At 40.1% G+C, this 23928-nt stretch overlaps 1 protein-coding gene across 1 annotated transcript in view; it reads right to left on the reverse strand.

Annotated features, from left to right (window-relative positions):
* Nucleotides 1-23928, reverse strand: part of LOC136866117 (nose resistant to fluoxetine protein 6) — a 180377-nt gene that overhangs the window by 46705 nt on the left and 109744 nt on the right. The window contains exons 4-5 of the mRNA XM_067142798.2: nucleotides 20339-20436; nucleotides 15989-16182 (exon numbers count right to left, since the gene is read on the reverse strand). Of these exons, the coding sequence (XP_066998899.2) occupies nucleotides 15989-16182; nucleotides 20339-20436 (292 nt within the window). The remainder of the gene's footprint in view (nucleotides 1-15988; nucleotides 16183-20338; nucleotides 20437-23928) is intronic.

The raw sequence follows: 23928 nt of genomic DNA on the forward strand, positions 1-23928 counted from the left end.
AATCCTCCGCTAGGAAACAATATAATATACGAGAGAAACTCAGTTCTTTTTTTCTTACCATCTTATTCCTTAGAGTAACATGATTTTAATATCTGGTAGGAAATAATGGGATCCGGAGAAGCCTTCGTTCTGCTCTATAGTCACAATACATTCAGTGCACAGTCAACACCAAGACACGACAGAAACATACTATTGTTGAACAGGTCGCTTACTGTGCAGTCCGCATTCAGTAAATATAAGAAGGGTGGAAAAGTTTTCCGCTATTCCCCGTTTACCCAGCACGCGTCCTTAAGGATTCCGGGGGCAATCAAGCGTGCTGACTCTCTGGATGGTTGCCACGGGTGATGGCGGGGAGGGGCCATCACTACGGGAAAGCCTGTTGCGATCGCAGCTGGTACTCCCCCGACTGTACTTGTTAATATCGTCGGGGTGACAGCCAAACTCGACACTAGGTCACTGCTCCTCAGAACAGGGTTTTTCTCTGTTTGGGGATTCAGTCCTGAGTGTCGGGAACGACTGAAACGTCGAGGATATTAGCAAATACGCGGGATGAGGTGCGCGTCCGAAAATATTCTGGGGCGACAAAGCGCATCGACTTACTGGATGGTCGCCACGGGTGATGGCGGGGAGGGGCCATCACTACGGGAAAGCCTGTTGCGATCGCAGCTGGTACTCCCCCGACTGTACTTGTTAATATCGTCGGGGTGACAGCCAAACTCGACACGAGGTCACTGCTCCTCAGAACAGGGTTTTTCTCTGTTTGGGGATTCAGTCCTGAGTGTCGGGAACGACTGAAACTTCGAGGATATTAGCAAATACGCGGGATGAGGTGCGCGTCCGAAAGGATTCTGGGGGCGACAAAGCGCATCGACTTACTGGATGGTCGCCACGGGTGATGGCGGGGAGGGGCCATCACCTCTACGAAAGCTTCCTCCGTTAGGTCAAGGAAACAAGACACTCTCAGCATATTTGGTGATGTCATCGGGGTGGCAGCCGAACTCCAGATGAGGTCAAGGACTGTTGATCTGTTTTGAGGATCAGTCTGCGACCGAATCGCGGGGACGACTGAAGCCTCGGAGGCATCAGCAAATAGGTGTTGGGTACAGTGCGCGTCCGAAAGGAGACGAAGCGCACCCTCTTCCCTCCACCCCCATTCTCTGAATGGTAGCCACCACTGCAATTTGCTGCATTAGTCAGTTAGATCAAAACTGAATAAATTTTCTTGGTTGATTGGTTATGTCCTCATAACCTACTTCCTTTGGTTGCGAGACCGCTGGTGTCTTCCAGCTTCTGACCTACTTCCTTTAGCTGCGAGACCGCTGGTGTATTCCAGCTTCTTCCTAACTTCAAAATTGGCGTGCGAAAACATTCTGAAAAAAAAAAGCAGCTATAAATCTCTAGGTCATCTCCACGGGTAAGGGCGTAGACCACCTTCACAATGAAGACAGATATCAGAGTAGACTATCTTTCTTTCGTAGTTTCCAGGTAGATCTGCCGAAAGGGGCTGTGTAAAGTGTTAATTTCTTCAATGCTTTTCTCTGCTCTAGTTGTTGCTGCTGGTGCTCTTCGTGGATTTATCACATACCGGTACTACAGATACGACAGATGGACCTAGGAGAAGTTCTACCCACTATCTGACAGGAGAGAAGAAACGTGAAGTGAATCGACACAATGATGCATGTTCAATTGTTGTGAAAAGCTTCAATTGTAAATTTTGGTATCAATGGATGGTCAAAAAATCTATGTACGGATAATTTTGCCAGTCCCTGTATCACTGTTCTTAACTTCAGACGTACGTACATAAAGAAAAACAGGATATATATGCACCAAAAATATCTGATTCCAGACAGCCTACAGCGTCAGAAACATTCGAGTAAGAGGACTGTTTCTGGGTGCTAGAGGGACCATCCCCAGAAATTGTGTCCAATGGTGGTTATCGTACAGACTGGACAGAAATATTGAAGACAAAATTGTTACCACGGTTATAAAAGTTTCAGCAACAACAATGCGGAACCATTTGTATGGAAAACATAGGTATTTAATTTTCTCCCGGCAGCATAAAAAGCAAGTTTATATTTTTGAGTGCATTGATATTTCTTTTAAGAAACCAACAAATCAATTATTTTTCAAAGAATTTGTGAGATGTTCTGTGTCCTTTGGCAAACATGTATTCGTGAGAGAACCAATAAATACAAATTAAATGAAATATACAAGGCTAAATATATTTACACTATCCATACTACCCGTAGTTGGTGGATTGTAGAAAAACTGGCAACCACAGGGTTGGCAGGAAATTTAAGATAATACTCATATCCCATAATCTCGGAAACTATAGATCCGGGAGAGGGTAATGATTGTTTTAATAATTTTAGATACATGCAGTTTACAAAACCGAATTTAGCACAACTGAAAAACATTCAGTAAAACACAAAGAATGTGGTGTCCGGAAAATATCATGAATCAACATGTAACATTTGTTAAGTAATTTAGAAATTGAACCGTGAAAGAAATGCCTGCCAAGTGTGTTATAAACATTACTATAATAAATGAAACTTCTCGGACATGCTATCGAGGCTCATAAGATGCCCCGAAAACATGAACCCCCAAAGTGGTCACCACAGTAGTCATCCTCTGTCCCTCCATATCATGTCCAACTCCTGAAATGAATATTAATATTGGCTATCGAAAGAAAAACATAAAACATGCAGACTAATTGAAATACGATGATAAAATAATTATATGCTACAACTATAATCTACGTATCTAACTGCTCTAGACTTCAAGGAGTTATGTTTTCTAGGTTGCCTAAGGCACAATTCTGTTACTAACTAGCATGTATAACTTCTTTTCCTTCCACCAATTTATTACTCCACATTTCCCTAATAATGATGAATAATTTTGCAATTCTTCACGGGTGCGTCCACTCTCTGTTCAATAACATTACAAGCGTATACAGCTGATTTCGTAACCGATTTTTTTCATATCCTCATAAATTTCTTTCTTATTTCCCTTGTCTCTAAACAATCTTTTATAAGGTGTGCCCATCCCATTTCTTCTGAACATAGTAAACATTTACTCTCATCCATCTTTTGATTTTATGTCGTATACATAACCACCATGTTATGCCCCTGATTTCCTTATTTGTTATATTATTTATACTCATCATCATTCTCTCAATTACATTACAAAATTCCTCTAGTGACCTCTTAATTTTACACTGTGAAGCAATTTGTTACTTTTCAGTACCATTAACTCTTAGAACTATTTTTCTTTATCATATTCTTAGCTGCTCTGTGCAATCCCTTTCCCAGTAGTATCCCATTGCTATCGTATTCAAAATATTCCGTATCCCAACCACCCAGAAATCCTTGGTTCTGATATTTCATTTGGTGTTGGTAGGCTATCCGTAACACTTCGCCACCTGATCCCAACTTCAATCTCAGCCAATTATTTCTTTAACAATATATGCCTGCAGACTGACGTCATTGCACGTCATTCTCACTCCACAGTTAGCTGTACAACAGGATAGTCCCATAATTATTTTAGCAAATCTACTCGTAAGTGTATAAACTTCCCCTTCAACTCACGAGATCTCTGCTCCGTACAGCACTCTAGATTTAACTAATGCCTTAAAAACATTTGTATACACTCTGTTCTCAGTCTTGGGCATTTTTCACATCCAAAATGTCAATAGTTGTCAGTGAACACATGCCCTTTAATTTACTCTTTTTATTTGTTCTACCCATTTTCCATTTCCACTTAATATCATACCCAAATACTCTACTATCTACTTTCTTGACAACTTCCAATCACGTCTCACCCAACCACCATTTTTCATTCTTTGAAAATGTATATCATTTCTTTTTGGTTTTATGTACATTAATTTTTACTTCCACACTTTACAGTAACTTGCCACTTCGTTCATATTTCCCTGCATGCATGCAGAGGACAACGTGAGCAGAAAGATGTCATCCGCAAAAATGAGACCCGGAATATCTTGATTCTCATGACTCGGGTAAACCCCTGACTCGAAGCCCTTCGATTGAAAAATATCGTTTATCTACATAAATAAATTTCTAGGGGGTCCGATGTCCGTAATTTCGTTTATTTTGACAATTTTCAGATATTCTATGTATCAGTTTTAGGCCAACTGAAGATCATATCAGTGGTTTCTAGTTTTCGTGTCTTCTCTCTCTATTTGTCTGTTCCACCATCAGGGCGAATGGATGGATCTCGACCAAACTTCATGAGAATACTCATCAGGAGCTGGTTTTGATATGCATATGATTTAACCATCACGGAACAGACTGGGGATATATAGAGAGATCAACGAGTTATTTGATATTTTCTCAAACAAAATTGATTTTCTGCACAATCTGTAGACTACATGTGAAACGTCAGTTCATTTTAAATTCCTTTGTTATCTCAATCATTTCGCTTACTCTTCAAATGACGGAGAAAATTACTATTTTCTGCGGGTTTCGTGCTCTGTCGCAGACCGACAGCGAACCTTTCGGTTATCTTGGCTACATCACTAGCTGCTTGCCAGCAGGGAACTAACGTAATGCACTTTTCGAAATCATTCCTACAAACTCGTGGTTGTTCGTTAGGTAGAAGGCGAGAGAGGCGACAAGCAGCCATTCTCCGGGATATTAGCGGAATGACGTTGGAGATAACAATCGTCTACGAATAGCACTAAGGTGGCTGTCAGTATTTCAGTATTACCGCAGAGTGTAGCCCATTGGCAGAAATAGTGGCCATATACGAGCCAAATGCAGCACGGGTGAAGTTTAAGGAAGCGGAGGTAGGTATCAGTGGAATACTGCGTAGGAGGGATACTGACTGGAATATGATTGAGGATTTAAATGAGACTATGGAGTGGGCATGTGGGAAACTGGGACTGAGATCTCTAGATCCTAATGGGTGGGTAGGAGATAGGGATCTACGTTCAGATGGCGTTATATGGAGGTACATTCCGGGAAACGGGGTGGTCTACAGAGCGGTGATAAGGGTACATGGATCTAGAAGTCAGGTAGGGATGACATAAAAATGTTAGTGTTGAACTGTAGAAGTATTGTAAGAAAGGAATAGAATTAAGTCATTTAATAGATATAGACCTACACTTACCAGATATTGTAATAGGAGTTGAATCATGGCTGAGAAATGATATAATGGATGCAGAAATATTCTCACGGAACTGCAGTGTATATCGCAGAGATAGGATAGCAATGGTAGGAAGGGGAGTATTCATTCTGGTGAAAGATGAATTTGTAAGCTACGAAAAAGTTAAAGATGACAAACATGAAATTCTAGGTGTGTCTCATCTCTAAAAATAATAGGCAACTTGATGTCTTAGGAGTGTAGAGGCCGGAAAAGGGTAGCGCTGACGCTGATTCAGAATTATTTGATAAGATAATCGTCTATGTATGAAACGATATGGAAAGGAACGTGATTGTAGCGGATGATCTCAATTCACCAAATGTCAATTGGGAAGGTAATGTGAACGACAGGAAACATGACCAACAAATGGCAAATGAGAAGCGCAGCTGATTCAGAAAGCGATGGAACCAACTCGAGCAAAGAATATTCTGGATGTGGTGCTGGTAAAACCAGATGATCTCTATAGAGAAACCGAGATAATATATGGTATTAGTGATCACGAAGCTGTTTCTGTCGTAGTTAAAAATAAATGTGATAGAACGGAGGGTACTAAAATTAGAACTATTAGGCAGTACCATACGGCTGATAAAACAAGCATGAGGGAATTTTCAAAACGGAACTGTATCAAGATTGACCTATCTAAGGCGTGTGATAGAGTAAAACATGGGATGAATTGTTGAGGAATGTGAAAACAGGTTTGTGCCTTTAAAGGGGACAATGAATGGTAAAGATTCACTATATTATAACAGAGAAGTAAAAGGATTCAGAAGGAGGTGCAGGTTGGAAAGAAACAGTGTCAGAAATGGCTGTGGGAATAGGGAGAAATTGAAGAAACTTACTACGAAATTGAATCTAACAAGGAAATCAGCTAAGGATAACATGATGGCAAGCATAATTGGCGGTCATATAAATTTTAGTGAAAAAGGGAAGGGTATTTATAGGTACTTTAAGGCAGAAACAGGTTCCAACAAGGACATTCCAGGAATCATTAATAAACAAGGGGATCTTCAAAAGGCAAAAGTATACAGTCAGCAGTATGTAAAGATTGTTGGTTACAAGGATAATATCCAGATAGAGGAGGTGACTAATACTAAAGTATTAACATTTACCTATAATATAACAATGACATTTAGAGTAAGATACAAAAGTTGAAAACTAAAAAACCGGGCGAGTTGGCCGTGCGCGTAGAGGCGCGCGGCTGTGAGCTTGCATCCGGGAGATAGTAGGTTCGAATCCCACTATCGGCAGCCCTGAAAATGGTTTTCCGTGGTTTCCCATTTTCACACCAGGCAAATGCAGGGGCTGTACCTTAATTAAGGCCACGGCCGCTTCCTTCCAACTACTAGGCCTTTCCTATCCCATCGTCGCCATAAGACCTATCTGTGTCGGTGCGACGTAAAACCCCTAGCAAAAAAAAAAAAAGAAAGAAAACTAGAAAATTAGCTGGAATTGACAAGGTTTCGGGGGATAAACTAAAGACTATGGGTTGGGATATAGTACCATATCTGAAATACTTATTTGATTATCGTTTGAATAAAGGAGCTATACCAAATGAATGGAGAGTTGCTATAGTAGCCTTGTGTATAAAGAAAAGGATGATAGACGTAAAGCTGAAAATTACCGGACAGTCAGTTTGACATGCATTGCATGTAAGCTTTGGGAAAGCATTCTTTCTGATTATATTAAACATGTTTGCGAAATTAGCAACTGGTTCGATAGAAGGCAGTTCGGGTTTAGGCAAGGTTATTCCACTGAAACTCAACTTGTAGGATTCCAGCAAAGATATAGCAGATATCCTGTATTCAGGAGTCAAATGAAGTGTATCGCGATTGACCTATCTAAGGCATTTGATAGGGTAGATCACGGGAGCCTACTGGCAAATTGTGTGCAATTGGACTAGACAAAAGAGTGACCGAACGGGTAGCTATATTTCTAGAAAATAGATCTCAGAGAATTAGAGTAGGCGAATCTTTGTCTGACCCTATAATAATTAAGAGGGAAATCCCTCAAGGCAGTATTGCTGGACCTTTATCTTTTCTTATGTACATAAATGATATGAATGTGTGTTTGTTGTGTGTTTGAGTCATCAGTCCATAGACTGGTTTGATGCAGCTCTCCATGCCACCCTATCCTTTGCTAACCTTTTCATTTCTACGTAACTATTGCATCCTACATGTGCTCTAATCTGTTTGTCATATTCATACCTTGGTCTACCCCTACCGTTCTTGCCACCTACACTTCCTTCAAAAACCAACTGAACAAGTCCTGGGTGTCTTAAGATGTGTCCTATCATTCTATCTCTTCTTCTCGTCAAATTTAGCCAAATCGATCCCCTCTCACCAATCCGATTCAGTATCTCTTCATTCGTGATTCGATCTATCCATCTAACCTTCAGCATTCTTCTGTAACACCACATTTCAAAAGCTTCTATTCTCTTTCTTTCTGAGCTAGTTATCGTCCATGTTTCACTTCCATACAATGCAACGCTCCACACAAAAGTCTTCAAAAACATCTTTCTAATTCCGATATCAATGTTTGAAGTGAGCAAATTTCTTTTCTTAAGAAAGCTCTTCCTTGCTTGTGCCAGTCTGCATTTTATGTCCTCCTTACTTCTGCCATCGTTAGTTATTTTACTACCCAAGTAACAATATTCATCTACTTCCTTTAAGACTTCGTTTCCTAATCGAATATTTCCTACATCACCTGCCTTCGTTCGACTGCACTCCATTACTTTTGTTTTGGACTTATTTATTTTCATCTTGTACTCCTTACCTAAGACTTCATCCATACCATTCAGCAACTTCTCGAGATCTTCTGCACTCTCAGATAAAATAACAATATCATCGGCAAATCTCAATGTTTTGATTTCCTCTCCTTGGACTGTGATTCCCTTTCCAAATTTCTCTTTGATTTCCTTTACTGCCTGTTCTATGTAAACATTGAAAAGGAGAGGGGACAAACTGCAGCCTTGCCTCACTCCTTTCTGGATTGCTGCTTCTCTTTCAAAGCCCTCGATTCTTATCACTGCAGACTGATTTTTATATAGGTTGTAGATAATTCTTCGTTCTCGGTATCTGATCCCAATCATCTTCAGAATCATAAATAGCCTGGTCCAATCAACATTATCGAATGCCTTTTCTAGATCTACGAATGCCATGTACGTGGGCTTGTCCTTCTTGATTCGATCCTCTAAGATCAGACTTAAAGTCAGGATTGCTTCACGTGTTCCTACATTTCTTCTGAAACCAAACTGATCTTCCCCCAACTCGGCTTCAACTTTTTTTTCCATTCTTCTGTAAATAATACGTGTTAAAATTTTGCAGGCATGAGATACTAAATTAATGGTGCGGTAGTTTTCACATCTGTCAGCACCGGCTTTCTTGGGAATAGGTATAACAACATTCTGCCGAAAATCGGATGGGACTTCTCCTGTCTCATACATCTTGCACACTAAATGAAATAACCTTACCATGCTGGTTTCTCCTAAGGCAGTCAGTAATTCAGAGGGAATATCATCAATTCCAGGTGCCTTGTTCCTATTTAGGTCACTCACAGCTCTGTCAAAATCTGACCACAAAATTGGGTCTCCCATTTCATCAGCATCAACAGCCTCTTCATGTTCCAGAACCAAATTATCTACATCGTTACCTTGATACAACTGTTGGATATGCTCCTGCCATCTTTCTGCTTTGTATTCTTTCCCTAGAAGTGGCTTTCCACCTGAGCTCTTAATATTCATGCACCTAGATTTCCTTTCTCCAAAGGTTTCCTTGATTTTCCTGTATGCAGCATCTACCTTTCCTAGGACCATACAGCCTTCGACATCCTTGCACTTCTCCTTCAGCCATTCTTCCTTAGTTACCTTGCACTTTCTATCCACTTCATTCTTTAATCGCCTGTATTCTTTTCTGCCCTCTTCATTTCTAGCATTCTTGTATTTTCGTCGTTCATCAATCAGGTCTAGTATCTCCTGAGTTATCCACTGATTCTTAGCTGATCTTTTCTTCCTTCCTAACATTTCTTCAGCAGCCCTACTGACTTCATTTTTCATGACTCTCCACTCTTCCTCTACTGTGTTTCCTTCGGCCTTTTCATTTAGTCCTTGTGCAACATGTTCCTTGAAACAGTCCCTCATACTCTTTTCTTTCAACTTCAATCAATCAATCAATCAATCAATCAATCAATCAATCAATCAATCAATCAATCAATCAATCAATCAATCAATCAATCAATCAATCAATCAATCAATCAATACTGATCTGCATTTAGGGCAGTCGCCCAGGTGGCAGATTCCCTATTTGTTGTTTTCCTAGCCTTTCCTAAATGATTTCAAAGAAATTGGAAATTTATTGAACATCTCCCTTGGTAAGTTATTCCAATCCCTAACTCCCCTTCCTATAAATGAATATTTGCCCCAGTTTGTCCTCTTGAATTCCAACTTTATCTTCATATTGTGATCTTTCCTACTTTTATAAACGCCATTCAAACTTATTCGTCTACTAATGTCATTCCACGCCATCTCTCCGCGGACAGCCCGGTACATACCACTTAGTCGAGCAGCTCTTCTTCTTTCTCTCAATTCTTCCCAACCCAAACATTGTAACATTTTTGTATCGCTACTCTGTTGTCGGAAATCGCCCAGAACAAATCGAGCTGCTTTCCTTTGGATTTTTTCCAGTTCTTGAATCAGGTAATCCTGGTGAGGGTCCCATACACTGGAACCATACTCTAGTTGGGGTCTTACCAGAGACTTATATGCCCTCTCCTTTACATCCTTCCTACAACCCCTAAACACCCTCATAACCATGTGCAGAGATCTGTACCCTTTATTTACAATCCCATTTATGTGATTACCCCAATGAAGATCTTTCCTTATATTAACACCTAGATACTTACAATGATCCCCAACAGGAACTTTCACCCCATCAACGCAGTAATTAAAACTGAGAGGACTTTTCCTATTTGTGAAACTCACAACCTGACTTTTAACCCCGTTTATCAACATACCATTGCTTGCTGTCCATCTCACAACATTTTCGAGGTCACGTTGCAGTTGCTCACAATCTTGTAACTTATTTATCACTCTATAGAGAATAACATCATCCGCAAAAAGCCTTACCTCCGATTCCACTCCTATACTCATATCATTTATATATATAAGAAAACATAAAGGTCCGATAATACTGCCTTGAGGAATTCCCCTCTTAATTATTACAGGGTCAGATAAAGCTTCACCTACTCTAATTCTCTGAGATCTATTTTCTAGAAATATAGCAACCCATTCAGTCACTCTTTTGTCTAGTCCAATTGCACTCATTTTTGCCAGTAGTCTCCCATGATCCACCCTATCAAATGCTTTAGACAGGTCAATCGCGATACAGTCCATTTGACCTCCTGAATCCAAGATATCTGCTATATCTTGCTGGAATCCTACAAGTTGAGCTTCAGTGGAATAACCTTTCCTAAAACCAAATTTCCTTCTATCGAACCAGTTATTAATTTCACAAACATGTCTAATATAATCAGAAAGAATGCCTTCCCAAAGCTTACATACAATGCATGTCAAACTTACTGGCCTGTAATTTTCAGCTTTATGTCTATCACCCTTTCCTTTATACACAGGGGCTACTATAGCAACTCTCCATTCATCTGGTATAGCTCCTCCGACCAAACAATAATCAAATAAGTACTTCAGGTATGGTACTATATCCCAACCCATTGTCTTTAGTACATCCCCAGAAATCTGATCAATTCCAGTCGCTTTTCTAGTTTTTAACTTTTGTATCTTATTGTAAATGTCATTGTTATCATATGTAAATTTTATTACTTCTTTGGCCTTAGTCTCCTCCTCTATCTCGACATTATCCTTGTAACCAACAATCTTTACATACTGCTGACTGAATACTTCTGCCTTTTGAAGATCCTCACATACACACTCCCCTTGTTCATTAATTATTCCTGGAGTGTCCTTCTTGGAACCTGTTTCTGCCTTAAAATACTTATACATACCCTTCCATTTTTCACTAAAATTCGTATGACTGCCAATTATGTTTGCCATCATATTATCCTTAGCTGCCTTCTTTGCTAGATTCAATTTTCTAGTAAGTTCCTTCAATTTCTCCTTACTTCCACAGCCATTTCTAACTCTATTTCTTTCCAGTCTGCACCTCCTTCTTAGTCTCTTTATTTCTCTATTATAATAAGGTGGGTCTTTACGATTCCTTACCACCCTTAATGGTACAAACCTGTTTTCGCATTCCTCAACAATTTCTTTAAACCCATCCCAGAGTCTGTTTACATTTTTATTTACCGTTTTCCACCAATCATAGCTACTTTTTAGAAACTGCCTCATGCCTGCTTTATCAGCCATGTGGTACTGCCTAACAGTCCTACTTTTAAGACCTTCCTTTCTATCACATTTATTTTTAACTACCACAAAAACAGCTTCATGATCACTAATACCATTTATTACTTCAGTTTCCCTATAGAGCTCATCTGGTTTTATCAGCACGACATCCAGGATATTTTTCCCTCTGGTTGGTTCCATCACTTTCTGAATCAGCTATCCTTCCCATATTAACTTATTTGCCATTTGTTGGTCATGCTTTCTGTCGTTCGCATTTCCTTCCCAATTGACATCTGGCAAATTCAGATCTCCCGCTACAATCACATTTCTTTCCATGTCGTTTCCCACATAGCTGACTATCCTATCAAATAATTCTGAATCCGCGTCAGTGCTACTCTTTCCCGATCTGTACACTCCAAATATATCAAGTTGCCTATTATCTTTAGAAATAAGCCTTACACCTAGAATTTCATGTGTCTCATCTTTAACTTTTTCGTAGCTTACAAATTCTTCTTTCACCAGAATGAACACTCCGCCTCCCACCCTTCCTATCCTATCTCTACGATACACACTCCAGTGCCGTGAGAAAATTTCTGCATCCATTATATCATTTGTCTAGATCCCATCTTTTTGCATTCTTTCCTTTCTTCAATTTCTTCAACTTCAGGTGGCATTTCATGACCAACAAGTTGTGATCAGAGTCCACGTCTGCTCCTGGGAAAGTTTTGCAATCCAACACCTGGTTTCTGAATCTCTGCCTAATCATAATGAAGTCTATTTGATACCTTCCAGTGTCTCCAGGTCTCGTCCACGTATACAGCCGTCGTTTGTGGTGTTTGAACCAAGTATTGGTGAGGACTAAATTATGATCAGTGCAGAATTCAACCAGCCGACTTCCTCTTTCGTTCCTTTGTCCCAATCCAAATTCTCCTACTGTGCTACCTTCTCTTCCTTGGCTTACCACTGCATTCCAGTCTCCCATCACAATTAGATTCTCGTCACCTTTTACATATTGTATTAAATCTTCTATCTCCTCATATATTCTTTCAATTTCTTCATCATCCGCTGAACTAGTAGGCATATAGACCTGCACTATTGTGGTGGGCATTGGTTTGGTGTCTATCTTGGCGACAATAATTCTTTCACTATGCTGGTCGTAGTAGCTTATCCGCTGCCCTATTTTCTTATTCATTATTAAACCAACTCCTGCATTTCCCTGTTTGATTTCGTGTTGATAATTCGGTAGTCGCCTGACCAAAAATCCTGTTCTTCCTGCCAACGTACTTCACTTATACCAACTACATCTAACTTTAGCCTATCCATCCCCCTTTTCAGATTCTCTAACCTACCACAACGATTCAAACTTCTAACATTCCACGCTCCGACTCGCAGAATGTCAGTATCCATCTTCCTGATGTCGCCCCCTCTCGTGTAGTCCCCACCCGGAGTTCCGAATGGGGGACTAGTTTACCTCCGGAATATTTTACCCGGGAGGAAGCCATCATCAGTACATCCTTCATACAGAGAGAGCTGCATGTCCTCGGGAGGTAGTTACGGCTGTAGTTTCCCGTTGCTTTCAGCCGTGTAGCAGTATCAACACAGCTAAGCCATGTTGAGTATTATTACAAGGCCGTATCAGTCAATCATCTAGACTGCCGCCCTTGCAACTACCAAAAGGCTGCTACCCCCCTTTCGATTAACCATTCGTTAGTCGGGTCTCTCAACAGATACACATCCGATATGGTTGCACCTGCGGCTCGGCCATCTGCATCATTGGGACACGCAAGCCTCCCCACCGCGGCAAGGTCACATGGTTCGCAGAGGAGGATGAATAAAGAAGTGGAATTAGAGATAAGGCCGTTTGCAGATGATGTTATTCTGTATAGAGTAATAAATAAGTTACAAGATTGTGAGCAACTGCAAAATGACCTCGATAATGTTGTGAGATAGAGACTATGCAATGGTATGATGATAAGCGGGGTTAAAAGTCAGTTTGTTATTTTCACAAACAGGAAAAGTTCTCTGAGTCTTAATTACTGCGTTGATGGGGTGAAAGTTCCTTTTGGGGATCGTTGTAAGTATCCAGGTGTTAATATAAGGAAAGATCTTAATTGGGGTAATCACATAAATGGGATTGTAAATAAAGGGTACAGATCTCTGCACATGGTTATGAGGGTGTTTAGGGGTTGTAGTAAGGATGTAAAGTAGAGAGCGTAAGACCCCAAGTAGAGTATGGTTGCAGTGTATGGAACCCTCGCCAGGATTACTTGATCCAAGACCTGGAAAAAGTTAAATGAAAAGCAGTTCGGTTTGTTCTGGGTGATTTCTGTCAAAAGAGTAGTGTTACAAAAGTGCTGCTAAGTTTGGGCTGGAAAGACTTGGGGGAAAGGAGACGAGCTACTCGACTAAGTGGTATGTTCCGAGCTGTCAGTGGAGAGATGGCGTGGAATGACATCAGTAAACGAATGTTTGAGTGGTGTCTTTAAAAGTAGGAAAGATCGCATATGAAGATAAAGCTGGAATTCAAAAGGGCAAATTGGAGCAAATATTCGTTTTCAGGAAGGGGAGTTATTGATTGGAATAATTTACCAAGGAAAATGTTCAATAAATTTCCAATTTCTTTTCAATCATTTAGGGAAAAGCTAGGAAAACAGCAGATAGGGAATCTGCCACCTGGACGACTGCCTTAAATGCAGATCAGTAGTGATTACTGATTGATTGAAAGTTTTTGATTCTAGCTGGCACATAAGTACGCTTAAAAAAGCAATGTGTGATAAGTGTGCCCAAATTTCACCCTATTCAACGTTTCTATCTCAATGAAACGTATACATATAGGAGATACGGTACGAGAAAATATCATAGAACCAACCATGTAGAACGCTAAAAAAGGAGTCTCATCATCAAAACTCACCAAGATATAAGGGAATAATCCAAAAACGTTATTGAATAGAATAAGTGAGAACAGTGAAATAAAGATGGAATTTCTTCCATTATAACTGGTGTATTTTTGGATTCGGTTTAATAGAGCCTTTGTCAGTTTCTAAAATCAAATCCTTAGAATAAAACCCGGCCAAAATGGGTAGCTATTAACTTTCGCAAGGAACTTTGATTGAGCCCCCCTCACATCGGAAAGAAGGTATGGGAACCACCCTGTGGTGTTTCTCGTATAACGGTAAGAGATATAGGTCTGTTAGGTCATCAGCCCAGAGGCTGGTTGGATCCTCAAATAGCATCACCAAATGCTATGCAGTTATATGGAAACCACAAAAACCAATGGCAGTACCAAAATGAGGCATACTAGGCAAGATAAAGAGTGAGGTAGTTTGCCATTGCTTTCCTCACTGGGTAAGACAGTGCTATTGTAGCAGAACTAACCCTATGAGCTACTTATTACATACTTGCCACTAGCACTGTCAATTAGTTATTGTACATCTTACTATTTTTTTAGATAATCTGGTAAAATAATAATAATAATAATAATAATAATAATAATAATAATAATAATAATAGTCTGTCTGTCTGTCTGTCTGTCTGTCTGTCTGTCTGTCTGTCTGTCTGTCTGTCTGTCTGTCTGTCTGTCTGTCTGTCTGTCTGTCTGTCTGTCTGTCTGTCTGTCTGTCTGTCTGTCTGTCTGTCTGTCTGTCTGTCTGCACACGCATCACGAGAAAACGGGTGAAGTGAATTTAATGAAAATCGGTAGGTATGTATAGTAAACCGGATCCATCTTGGACGATCATTGGCGGAATGTTAATTAATTTTGCCGGGTAAGCACCAAATGTGTCATCAAAGATTATGAATATGGTTATTAATTATTATTATTATTATTTATTTATTTCTTCCTTTCTTTCTTTCTTTCTTTCTTTCTTTCTTTCTTTCTTTCCTTCATCTACCATGGCCATCTATGTACCACATGAAGTAACGTCATGATTTTCTTCCCCTCCTTGCCTTCCTGTCTTTCCAGTATGTCTTCAGTTTCCCTTCATTTCTCCATCTAGACAGATTTCCATTGCTTCTTCTCTTTCTCCTGGATGACATCGTACGACATGACGTGTCCAATGGACTCTATTCCGACCTTCAAACCTTTGACTGCCACTGCCGGGTTTGAACCAGCCATCTTGGAATCCAGAGGCCGACACTCTACCACCGATACACTGAAGGAGTTAATAATAATAATAATAATAATAATAATAATAATAATAATAATAATAATAATAATAATAATAATAATAATAATAATATGAAATCTAATACCTCTTCAATTATTGTTATCGACTTTATAAGACGCCTGAGTCCTTGAATGTTGTCCTTAAAGAGGATACTTTAACATACCAGCAAAACAACGTTGAGCACAGGAGACGAGTATCGTACAAACTACACACCACATGCGGTTCCAAAAACGGAAAACTATGACACAAAATAATTATCTGATAACTTATACGATCAGATAAAAGTAAACGTAAGTAAGAAACATCTACTTCTTACCTTTTGAAAGAAATCTGCATTGAGAACAGGTCCACCAGACCGGAACAGGGAGCAGTGGCCAATCAAAATGAGGAGCATCGCGTAAAATTTGATGCCAAAAATGCAATCTATAGTGTCCTCTGTAGGAGTGTACTTCACCAGTTTCTTCATGTTTCTCGGCACTGAGAAGGCGAGAAGTGCTTCTCGCACCACACCTATGCAATGAATAATAATAATAATAATAATAATAATAATAATAATAATAATAATAATAATAATAATAATAATAATAATAATAATAATAATAATTATTGTACTGGAGGTATACCCGCTAGTACAGGCAGTGCATATTTAATTATGTTATAGGTTACATTAACATTATTTAACTGTGCTTTTGTACAAGTCTGTTCTTTTAAATAAGTATAAACTCAAACGAATTTGTAGATTGAGAAAATAATATTAACATTTACTTTCATCCATGTGCATTTTCTTACAATTCCATTTTAAGAAAATATATTGAACAAATTAACAACCTCTCAGTAAAAAAATGATTATGAAGAAAATATATGTAGGGCTGACTCACTAAAAGTATTTGTTCTAAAACCTCTAACGACACCTTCAAATGAACTAATAAGAATGGTACCCATGAGATCTGGCTAACAACTCAGACAAGCGCCGCTAGAGCGCATATCGATTTGCGCGCCCGTTCAAATGAAAGGAAAATAAGATATGCATACATTTTCTTGATATTTAAATTGAATATAAACTGTTCTATACAGAAAATCACATATTTTTTATTAGATTGGTGGTGCCATGCCTTAACGACACCACCTTACGAACCACCCCTGAATTTTAGCACCTTGTCAACTCTGTGAATTTTGCAAAACTGTTAGTCCGTTAATAAAAATATTAATCGAAGCTGACAATGACGATGACTTAAAACACTCGATCAAACTCTGCACTACATATTCTGTTTGACTGAGGTTCCAAAAACAAGCTGCAATTTAATCTACTGAAAACTAAAGATGATATTTATGGTTGTCAGGAGAAGAAGAAACCTTATAAAGCCACAACTCAAGATGAACGGACAGGAAATCGCATTAGAAGATCAACTTATATACCTGGGGGCCTACTGGACAAACATTTAACTTTTAGGCCACATATCAATAAACTAAAGCTTAAATAAGATAACTTTCTTCAGATCATTGCTACTGCATGCAGGCCGTCATGGGGAATAAACTCGGAAGTACTCCGCATTATACAGTATACTCCACAACTTTTGTTCCACTAATACTGTATTGTGCTTCATCGTTTCGTTCTACACTTGAAAAGCAGTGGGCTAAGGAATAAGTTTGCAGATTCTGAGAGGAATCGACCTTCGAATCTATCGTGCCTATCGCACAATATCTACACAACCAGCCCTTGGCATCGCTGGAATAGAACCCCTGTTCTTTACTGTCATCGGAACGGCTGAACTCATGTCAACTGGACCAATGCTTAAAACCCACAGTTGAGAAGAACTGTCAGTTCCTGGAATCCGGTCACCCTATTTACTTCAAGACTTACGTTTGCAATAGCTACTCGCTCAACCACGACTACTATATCTACACAGATGGCTCTCGCACACCTATTAACACTGAGTCTGACAAAGTGAGATGCGCATTCGTTGTCTACGAGAATAGCGGCGAAGTGTTTTCAGTCCAATACAGCTGCTCAGTATTTCAAGCCACGCTATGGGGCATCAAGTCTACCATGGAGTGGTGTGAACACAACAATAGTAGCGCTCAGATACTAAGTGACTCACAGGCTGCGTTGATCACAATCAAGGACAGGCACAATGTCAATCCAATAGCTGCTACTATAAGATCTAGAGCACAGCAGTGCCCCCACGTCTGTCTTTTCTGGGTCTGAGGACACACCGGTTCTCCTGGAAATGAAAAGGCAGACATCCTCTCAAAAGCAGCCTCCTCATCCAATACAGAAATCACCTACAACAAATCACCCCTAAGCTATTCAAAATCCCAAATCAAAACACACCTAATAAGAAATTGGTGGTACAACCTCTGGACATCAAATACAAAAGGATCTGTCACAAGAGAATTAGTTTTTCAAGACTTATATAGTCGACTCCAGTGCAAAACATTAGTGCTCGAATTCATTCTCACCCAGTTTCTCTCTGGCTTCAAAATTAACATTACAGGTGTTTATTTGTGCTTTTGTGGATCATCACAAACAGTGGACCATTTACTGTTCGACTGTTCCATGTTTGGAAGGACAAGATTCGAACTTGAGTGTCAATTAGAATATTGCAATGTGGAACTTTCAAAGCCATTATACCATCTGTTCAGGAAATCTTGCTGCTACAAACAGTTCCTTAAGTTCCTTCCCCACATCTTCAATAATTTAGTATCCTAATTTTGTGTCAAGGACCAATCATTTAAAGAACTGATCAAAACTGTAACTCTAATATACTCATGTGCAATAGGATTCAAACTGTCAGGATATTTAATAAATAAATAATAAAAATTGGTTCTCACTTTTTTGAAATCGTCTGAAATTAACCTCATTAACTGAGTCATTATTTTAGAGATAATCCTTTCACGGTCCGTTGACCTAAAATTACCTTCTTCATCGTTGTTGGTCCATGTCGTTGTTCTAAATAGCCGTTTGTCAACGGTTCAAATGCATTGAAATATTGTTTATCAAAATGAATGACGTTCCCTTAGTCGATCCAAGATGCCTGTTAAAATACACACACTTATTTTACCCCTTGATGAAAAGGGACATCCACATCAGAGACACCATGACTATGCAGCCTCAGAGGAACATCGGCCATTAGAAGAAAGAGAGCAGAAAGTACTGTAGCAGGTATATCCCTGGACTACTTTGAAACTCCTCCAATGAAGTCGGAAATTCGCAAAGAATCTAATTACGTAGTGAGGAGCGTCTATACAAGACTAGTCGTTCATTAATACATCGCCGCCTTTGTACCCTAAGAGGTTGTGCTATGGACCAATTGAGGAATGTAAATTATATGCCTTGTGAACAGAGGTGTGGAAAATACCAAATAGTAGATTGTTCAACTAATTCATTTTCACATTAAGAGAGTAATGAAAAATTTAATTTTAATAACTTACGTCTGAAATTTCAAAACATTTTCAATAAAATCATATTTTATAGTCTGTCTCCTACGCTTCTAAATTCGACTTCAGCCTGCACATAGTGCACATTCCTAGGTATAACAACGACACAGTTCACCTGGACGAAGAATGTAAATTGAGTTAGTGTTAATATGCACGAAATGTAAGATAAAAATAGTTAGGGTCGCAAAGCTGTGAGCTCTTCTGAGGGTCTGCCTTACAAGGGCTGCACCAGGCTAGTAATAACCACACAAAATTTAAAATATTGTGCTAACACGCTGTTTGAATGTTGAACGTTTATTTTTCAAAATCAAGAATGTATCTGGGTGCAGTTACGGTTGCTCTTAGTAGCAGTGATTACTAAAGATGGAGATCGATCCTTTCAGAGCCAACCCTGCGATCTGTAGAGAAAAAGGTCAGTTCGCCAGAAGTCTGCGAAGAGGCAAGGGGTGGTTCCACGCTCTCCCACCATTAGTCCGGTGACAAAATTCTTCCAGGCACATAACTTTGCCGTTTTCTGAATCATCAGGTCACTGTAACTTTCGAAATGGACTATGGGTCTATTATATAGCCTACTGAAGAATGATATTTTATAGCAAGCGTGCCTGCTCCTGCCATTTGTTGCCAAGCCATGCAATTCTTCATAGACCTTTCCCTCTCAGTTCTTCTTTAACTGGTAATAAGATTTAATGTTGTCTAGAATTCCGCAGAACTTCTCCATGCGGTCATGATCCCAAGAAATGTGCAAGGGTTTCTATTTCCTTTCTGGGATCGCCTACAAAGGTTACCGTCCCGGGATCTTGCCGGAAAGGATGGGGGGTGGGTAAAAGTTTTCATTCCGTACACGGACAGGGTACGGCTAACCTCCTAAACTGTAACGCCGTCTCTCAGGCCAAGGAGATTTCGGCAGTGGTGCGATATTCAGCGAAGGTGAATTGGGTGCGGCCGTGGCCATACTGGGAACTATCCCGGCATTCGCCTTAGTGCAGGAGAATGTAAAACCGTTCTCAGGGCAGCCAACGTGGGTCACATACTCTTTGATGGCGCTAGCCCCTCCGCCTCCCGAATGTAGAACTGGCATTTACTCCTCCTGACTCTCTATTTGTGGTGATATAAAGTAAGCCTAAAATAACTGTATGCGGATTTCCGTGGACAGACAGAAATAGTGTATAACAGACAAATCAGATTATTGCGTACATTCAACAGGTGTATATATACAGCGTACACTCACTAGGAGGTGTGCTTCCCTTTTCCTTGATATCCACAGTGGTGATGAAGTCGTATACTGACGATATGCTCAGCAGTAACAGAAAGAACGCCATCACCGATCTGCAAAGAGATTTAAAAATTATATAACCAGTGAGTGACGAACACAGAACTATTATACTAACTAGAGTAAATTAACATATGAACTACTGGAGATTTTAGAAATGGTTTCGAAATATTAGTACAGACCTACCCCGACATACGTCTCTCAAGAGAACCTATATTGACAATTCTTAAGGTGTGTCCACACTTGTATCAGATCACCGTATCTGTATCATGATCGGCCTTGCGAAAACAGAGTTATGTATCAAGATCATGTATGAAATATGATATAATGATCGGATCGGGAATGTTCCCACTGAAAGTCGGTCTTTTGCCTTCACATCAAAGGGAAGACACGTGATAGAGATACGGACAGTGTGGACGGAGGGTTTCCTCGATCAGCACTACGTATCACCGCCTCGTGTGCTGCGCATGTTCAGAGCCTCCGTCACTCTTCTCTTCACCGGTACCCTGTTCACCGTTTTTCCGACTTCGTTTAGTTTTGCATCAACCTTTGTTTGGGGATTTTCCGATTTGAAGAAAAATGAACGTGGAGTGGTCTAGGGAAAACGTTTCAGTTGATAAGTTATGATCAACAACAGACCCTTTTAAGGGGCCCAAGGAATCCGCACCGTTGTAATCGGTTGAAATAGAATGACGCATGGGAAGAATGGGAGTCCTATCAAATAGTGCAAAAAGAATATGGAGTACCTGCTCGCGGATCTTAGAATAGATGGCAGCAGCCAAATGTAGCTGGAGAACCAACACTCAACTGATTATACAAGACCGATGGATGGAAAACTAACAGTTACGCATAGATGATACAGATACGTGATACAGATCGGGCAGCCTTGTCAAAAGACGGCTGTATCATGATCGCGTATCAATTCTTGATACAGATACGCTGATCTGATGCAAGGGTTGACGCACCTTGAGTGAACCGGTTTGCACTCACTCTTAAACTTTGGGCCTCCCTGTTCATTAAAGACTGATCCTGGCTAGAAATGACTACAGTAAAACCTGTCCTCAGCGGAAGCCCAAGAGACCAAAATATTTTTCCGCTGTATGCAGGATTCCGGTATTTTTTTATTTTATTTTTTGCTGGATGCTTTACGTCGCACCGACACAGATAGGTCTTATGGCGACGATGGGACAGGAAAGGCCTAGGAATGGGAAAGAAACGCGCCGTGGCCTTAATTAAGGTACAGCCCCTGCATTTGCTTGGTGTGAAAATGGGAAACCACGGAAAACCATCTTCAGGGCTGCCGACAGTGGGGTTCGAACCCACTATCTCTCGGATGATTCCGGTACATAAAGGTGGTTAAAAATAAAATAAAATTCATAAGTGCATACCTCCGTTAGATAACCAAGCAGTAGATATATATGATTTTATGCGGTAGTAAATACAATAATGACACTAATCACACATTTACAGTATATACACTAGTTCATCAGCACTAACACAAATTTGTTCTTGCTTAGAACTTCATCACAGCTAACAGTACATACACAATTAATACACATTACCTCTTTTACAGAAATAACACCAACAGTACAATAGTGTACAGTACAGCCATTTACTACTTCAAGTAATCCAAAATTTTACCGTGGACATAGCTATCTCTGGTAGCACGGTTCTCAATTAAAATGCGGGCACGGCGTATTATGTCGAAAAATTCCGCGTCAGTTTTCGCTGACGAAAAAGATTGACTGTTCTTTACGGCTGATAGCGATGAAGGAGGCCCTTAAGTTTCCTGCCTCAAGTTTCGGTCATTCCGCATTCCTACAGTAAAGCATGCCCAAACTACACGGAGTATCGTTGTCATGGTCTACAGATAGAGTAGCCACGTTACAACCGGACGATCAGATTTCATTTCCTGGCCGAATGCTATCTCGATCACCTTAGATCCATTCGCAATACGCATGTACTGAAAAGGGTTAGGAAGAAAATTTACATAGTTTTTCCGTTACAAAAGCAAAATTTATTTCCGTTTCCGCGTCAGAGAGGTTCCGCTAAGTACAGGTAAACTTACATAAATATGAAACCACAATTCAAGGTACCTGTAAATATTCCGACCCTGATCATAAAGGTTCCGCTAAAGGCAGGTTTTACTGTATTTTACTTACGTCGCTCCGACAGTTACGGGTCTTATGACGGCAATGGTATAGGACAGGGCTGTCAGTGGAATGAAAGCGACCTTGGCCTTAAGATACAGCTCCAACATTTGCCTGATGTGAAAATGGGAAAACAACGGAAAACCATATTCAAGGGTGCCGAGAGTGGGGTTCGATCCGACTATCTCCGAATGCAAACTCAAAGCTACGTGACCAAGCGGCATAGCCAACTCGCTCGGTGACGAGCTGAACTTTATAATAGGTGGTGGTGATCACTGTTTTAAGAGAAAGTATAACTGGGCAACCATCCCCTATTTGCACTAATCAGAGAGAAAAAATTGAAGGGGTTCGACGCTTCAAAAACTGAAGGTATCGCCAAAAGAAAGACAAGGGTAACGAAGGGCATGAAAATGAAAAACTCCCTAGGCTTCGTGAACCTAATACCGTCGGGGTCGAAAAGAACAAAAGTTGACCAAGGGAGGTCGGAATTATTAAGAAGTGTTAGATTGCAGCGTTCACCTAACTGTTCCGTGAATTTTGTTGTCGTTATTGATTCATTTCGCATACTGTACGTGAGGTATCATTGGACGTCACTTAGTGGTACATGATAGCTGAGGAGCTTAGTCACTGGCGGCTGTGGTCCTAATCCCGGCCAATTCATGAGGGATTTCTGCAATGGCTATGATCACAATATCAACAATCACGCAGAATTATAAGCTGGATTGCTTATTATTTGTCTTTACTTTGAAAATATCACAAGATAAGGAAAAAATGACCGGGCGAGTTGGCCGTGCGGTTAGGGGCGCACAGCTGTGAGCTTGCATCCGGGAGATAGTGGGTTCGAATCCCACTATCGGCAGCCCTGAAGATGGTTTTCCGTGGTTTCCCATTTTCACACCAGTCAAATGCTGGGGCTGTACCTTAATTAAGGCCACGGCCGCTTCCTTCCAACTCCTAGGCCTTTCCTCTCCCATCCTCGCAATAAGACCTATTTGTGACGGTGAGACGTAAAGCCACTAGCAACAAAAAAAAAAAAAAAAAAAGGAAAAATGCACTTCGCTTAGAAATTTCTCCGAATTTCTAGTTCTTGCATCCATCAACTATTCATGTTTTCCAGTATCTTATTTATTTATTTATTTATTTATTTATTTATTTATTTATTTATTTTTTATTTTTTATTTATTTATTTATTTATGTATTTATTTATTTATTTATTTATTTATTTATTTACGATCCACAACGGACCGCGTGGTTGTAATCTTGCATTTGTGAGATGGTGGGTTCGAACCCCACTGTACCGGGCGAGTTAGCCGTGCGGTTAGGGGCGCATAGCTGTGAACTCGCATCCGGGAGATAGTGGGTTCGAATCCCATTGTCAGCAGCCTTGAATATGGTTTT

Source organism: Anabrus simplex, chromosome 3, assembly GCF_040414725.1.
Source record: "Anabrus simplex isolate iqAnaSimp1 chromosome 3, ASM4041472v1, whole genome shotgun sequence".
Lineage (NCBI taxonomy): Eukaryota > Metazoa > Arthropoda > Insecta > Orthoptera > Tettigoniidae > Anabrus > Anabrus simplex.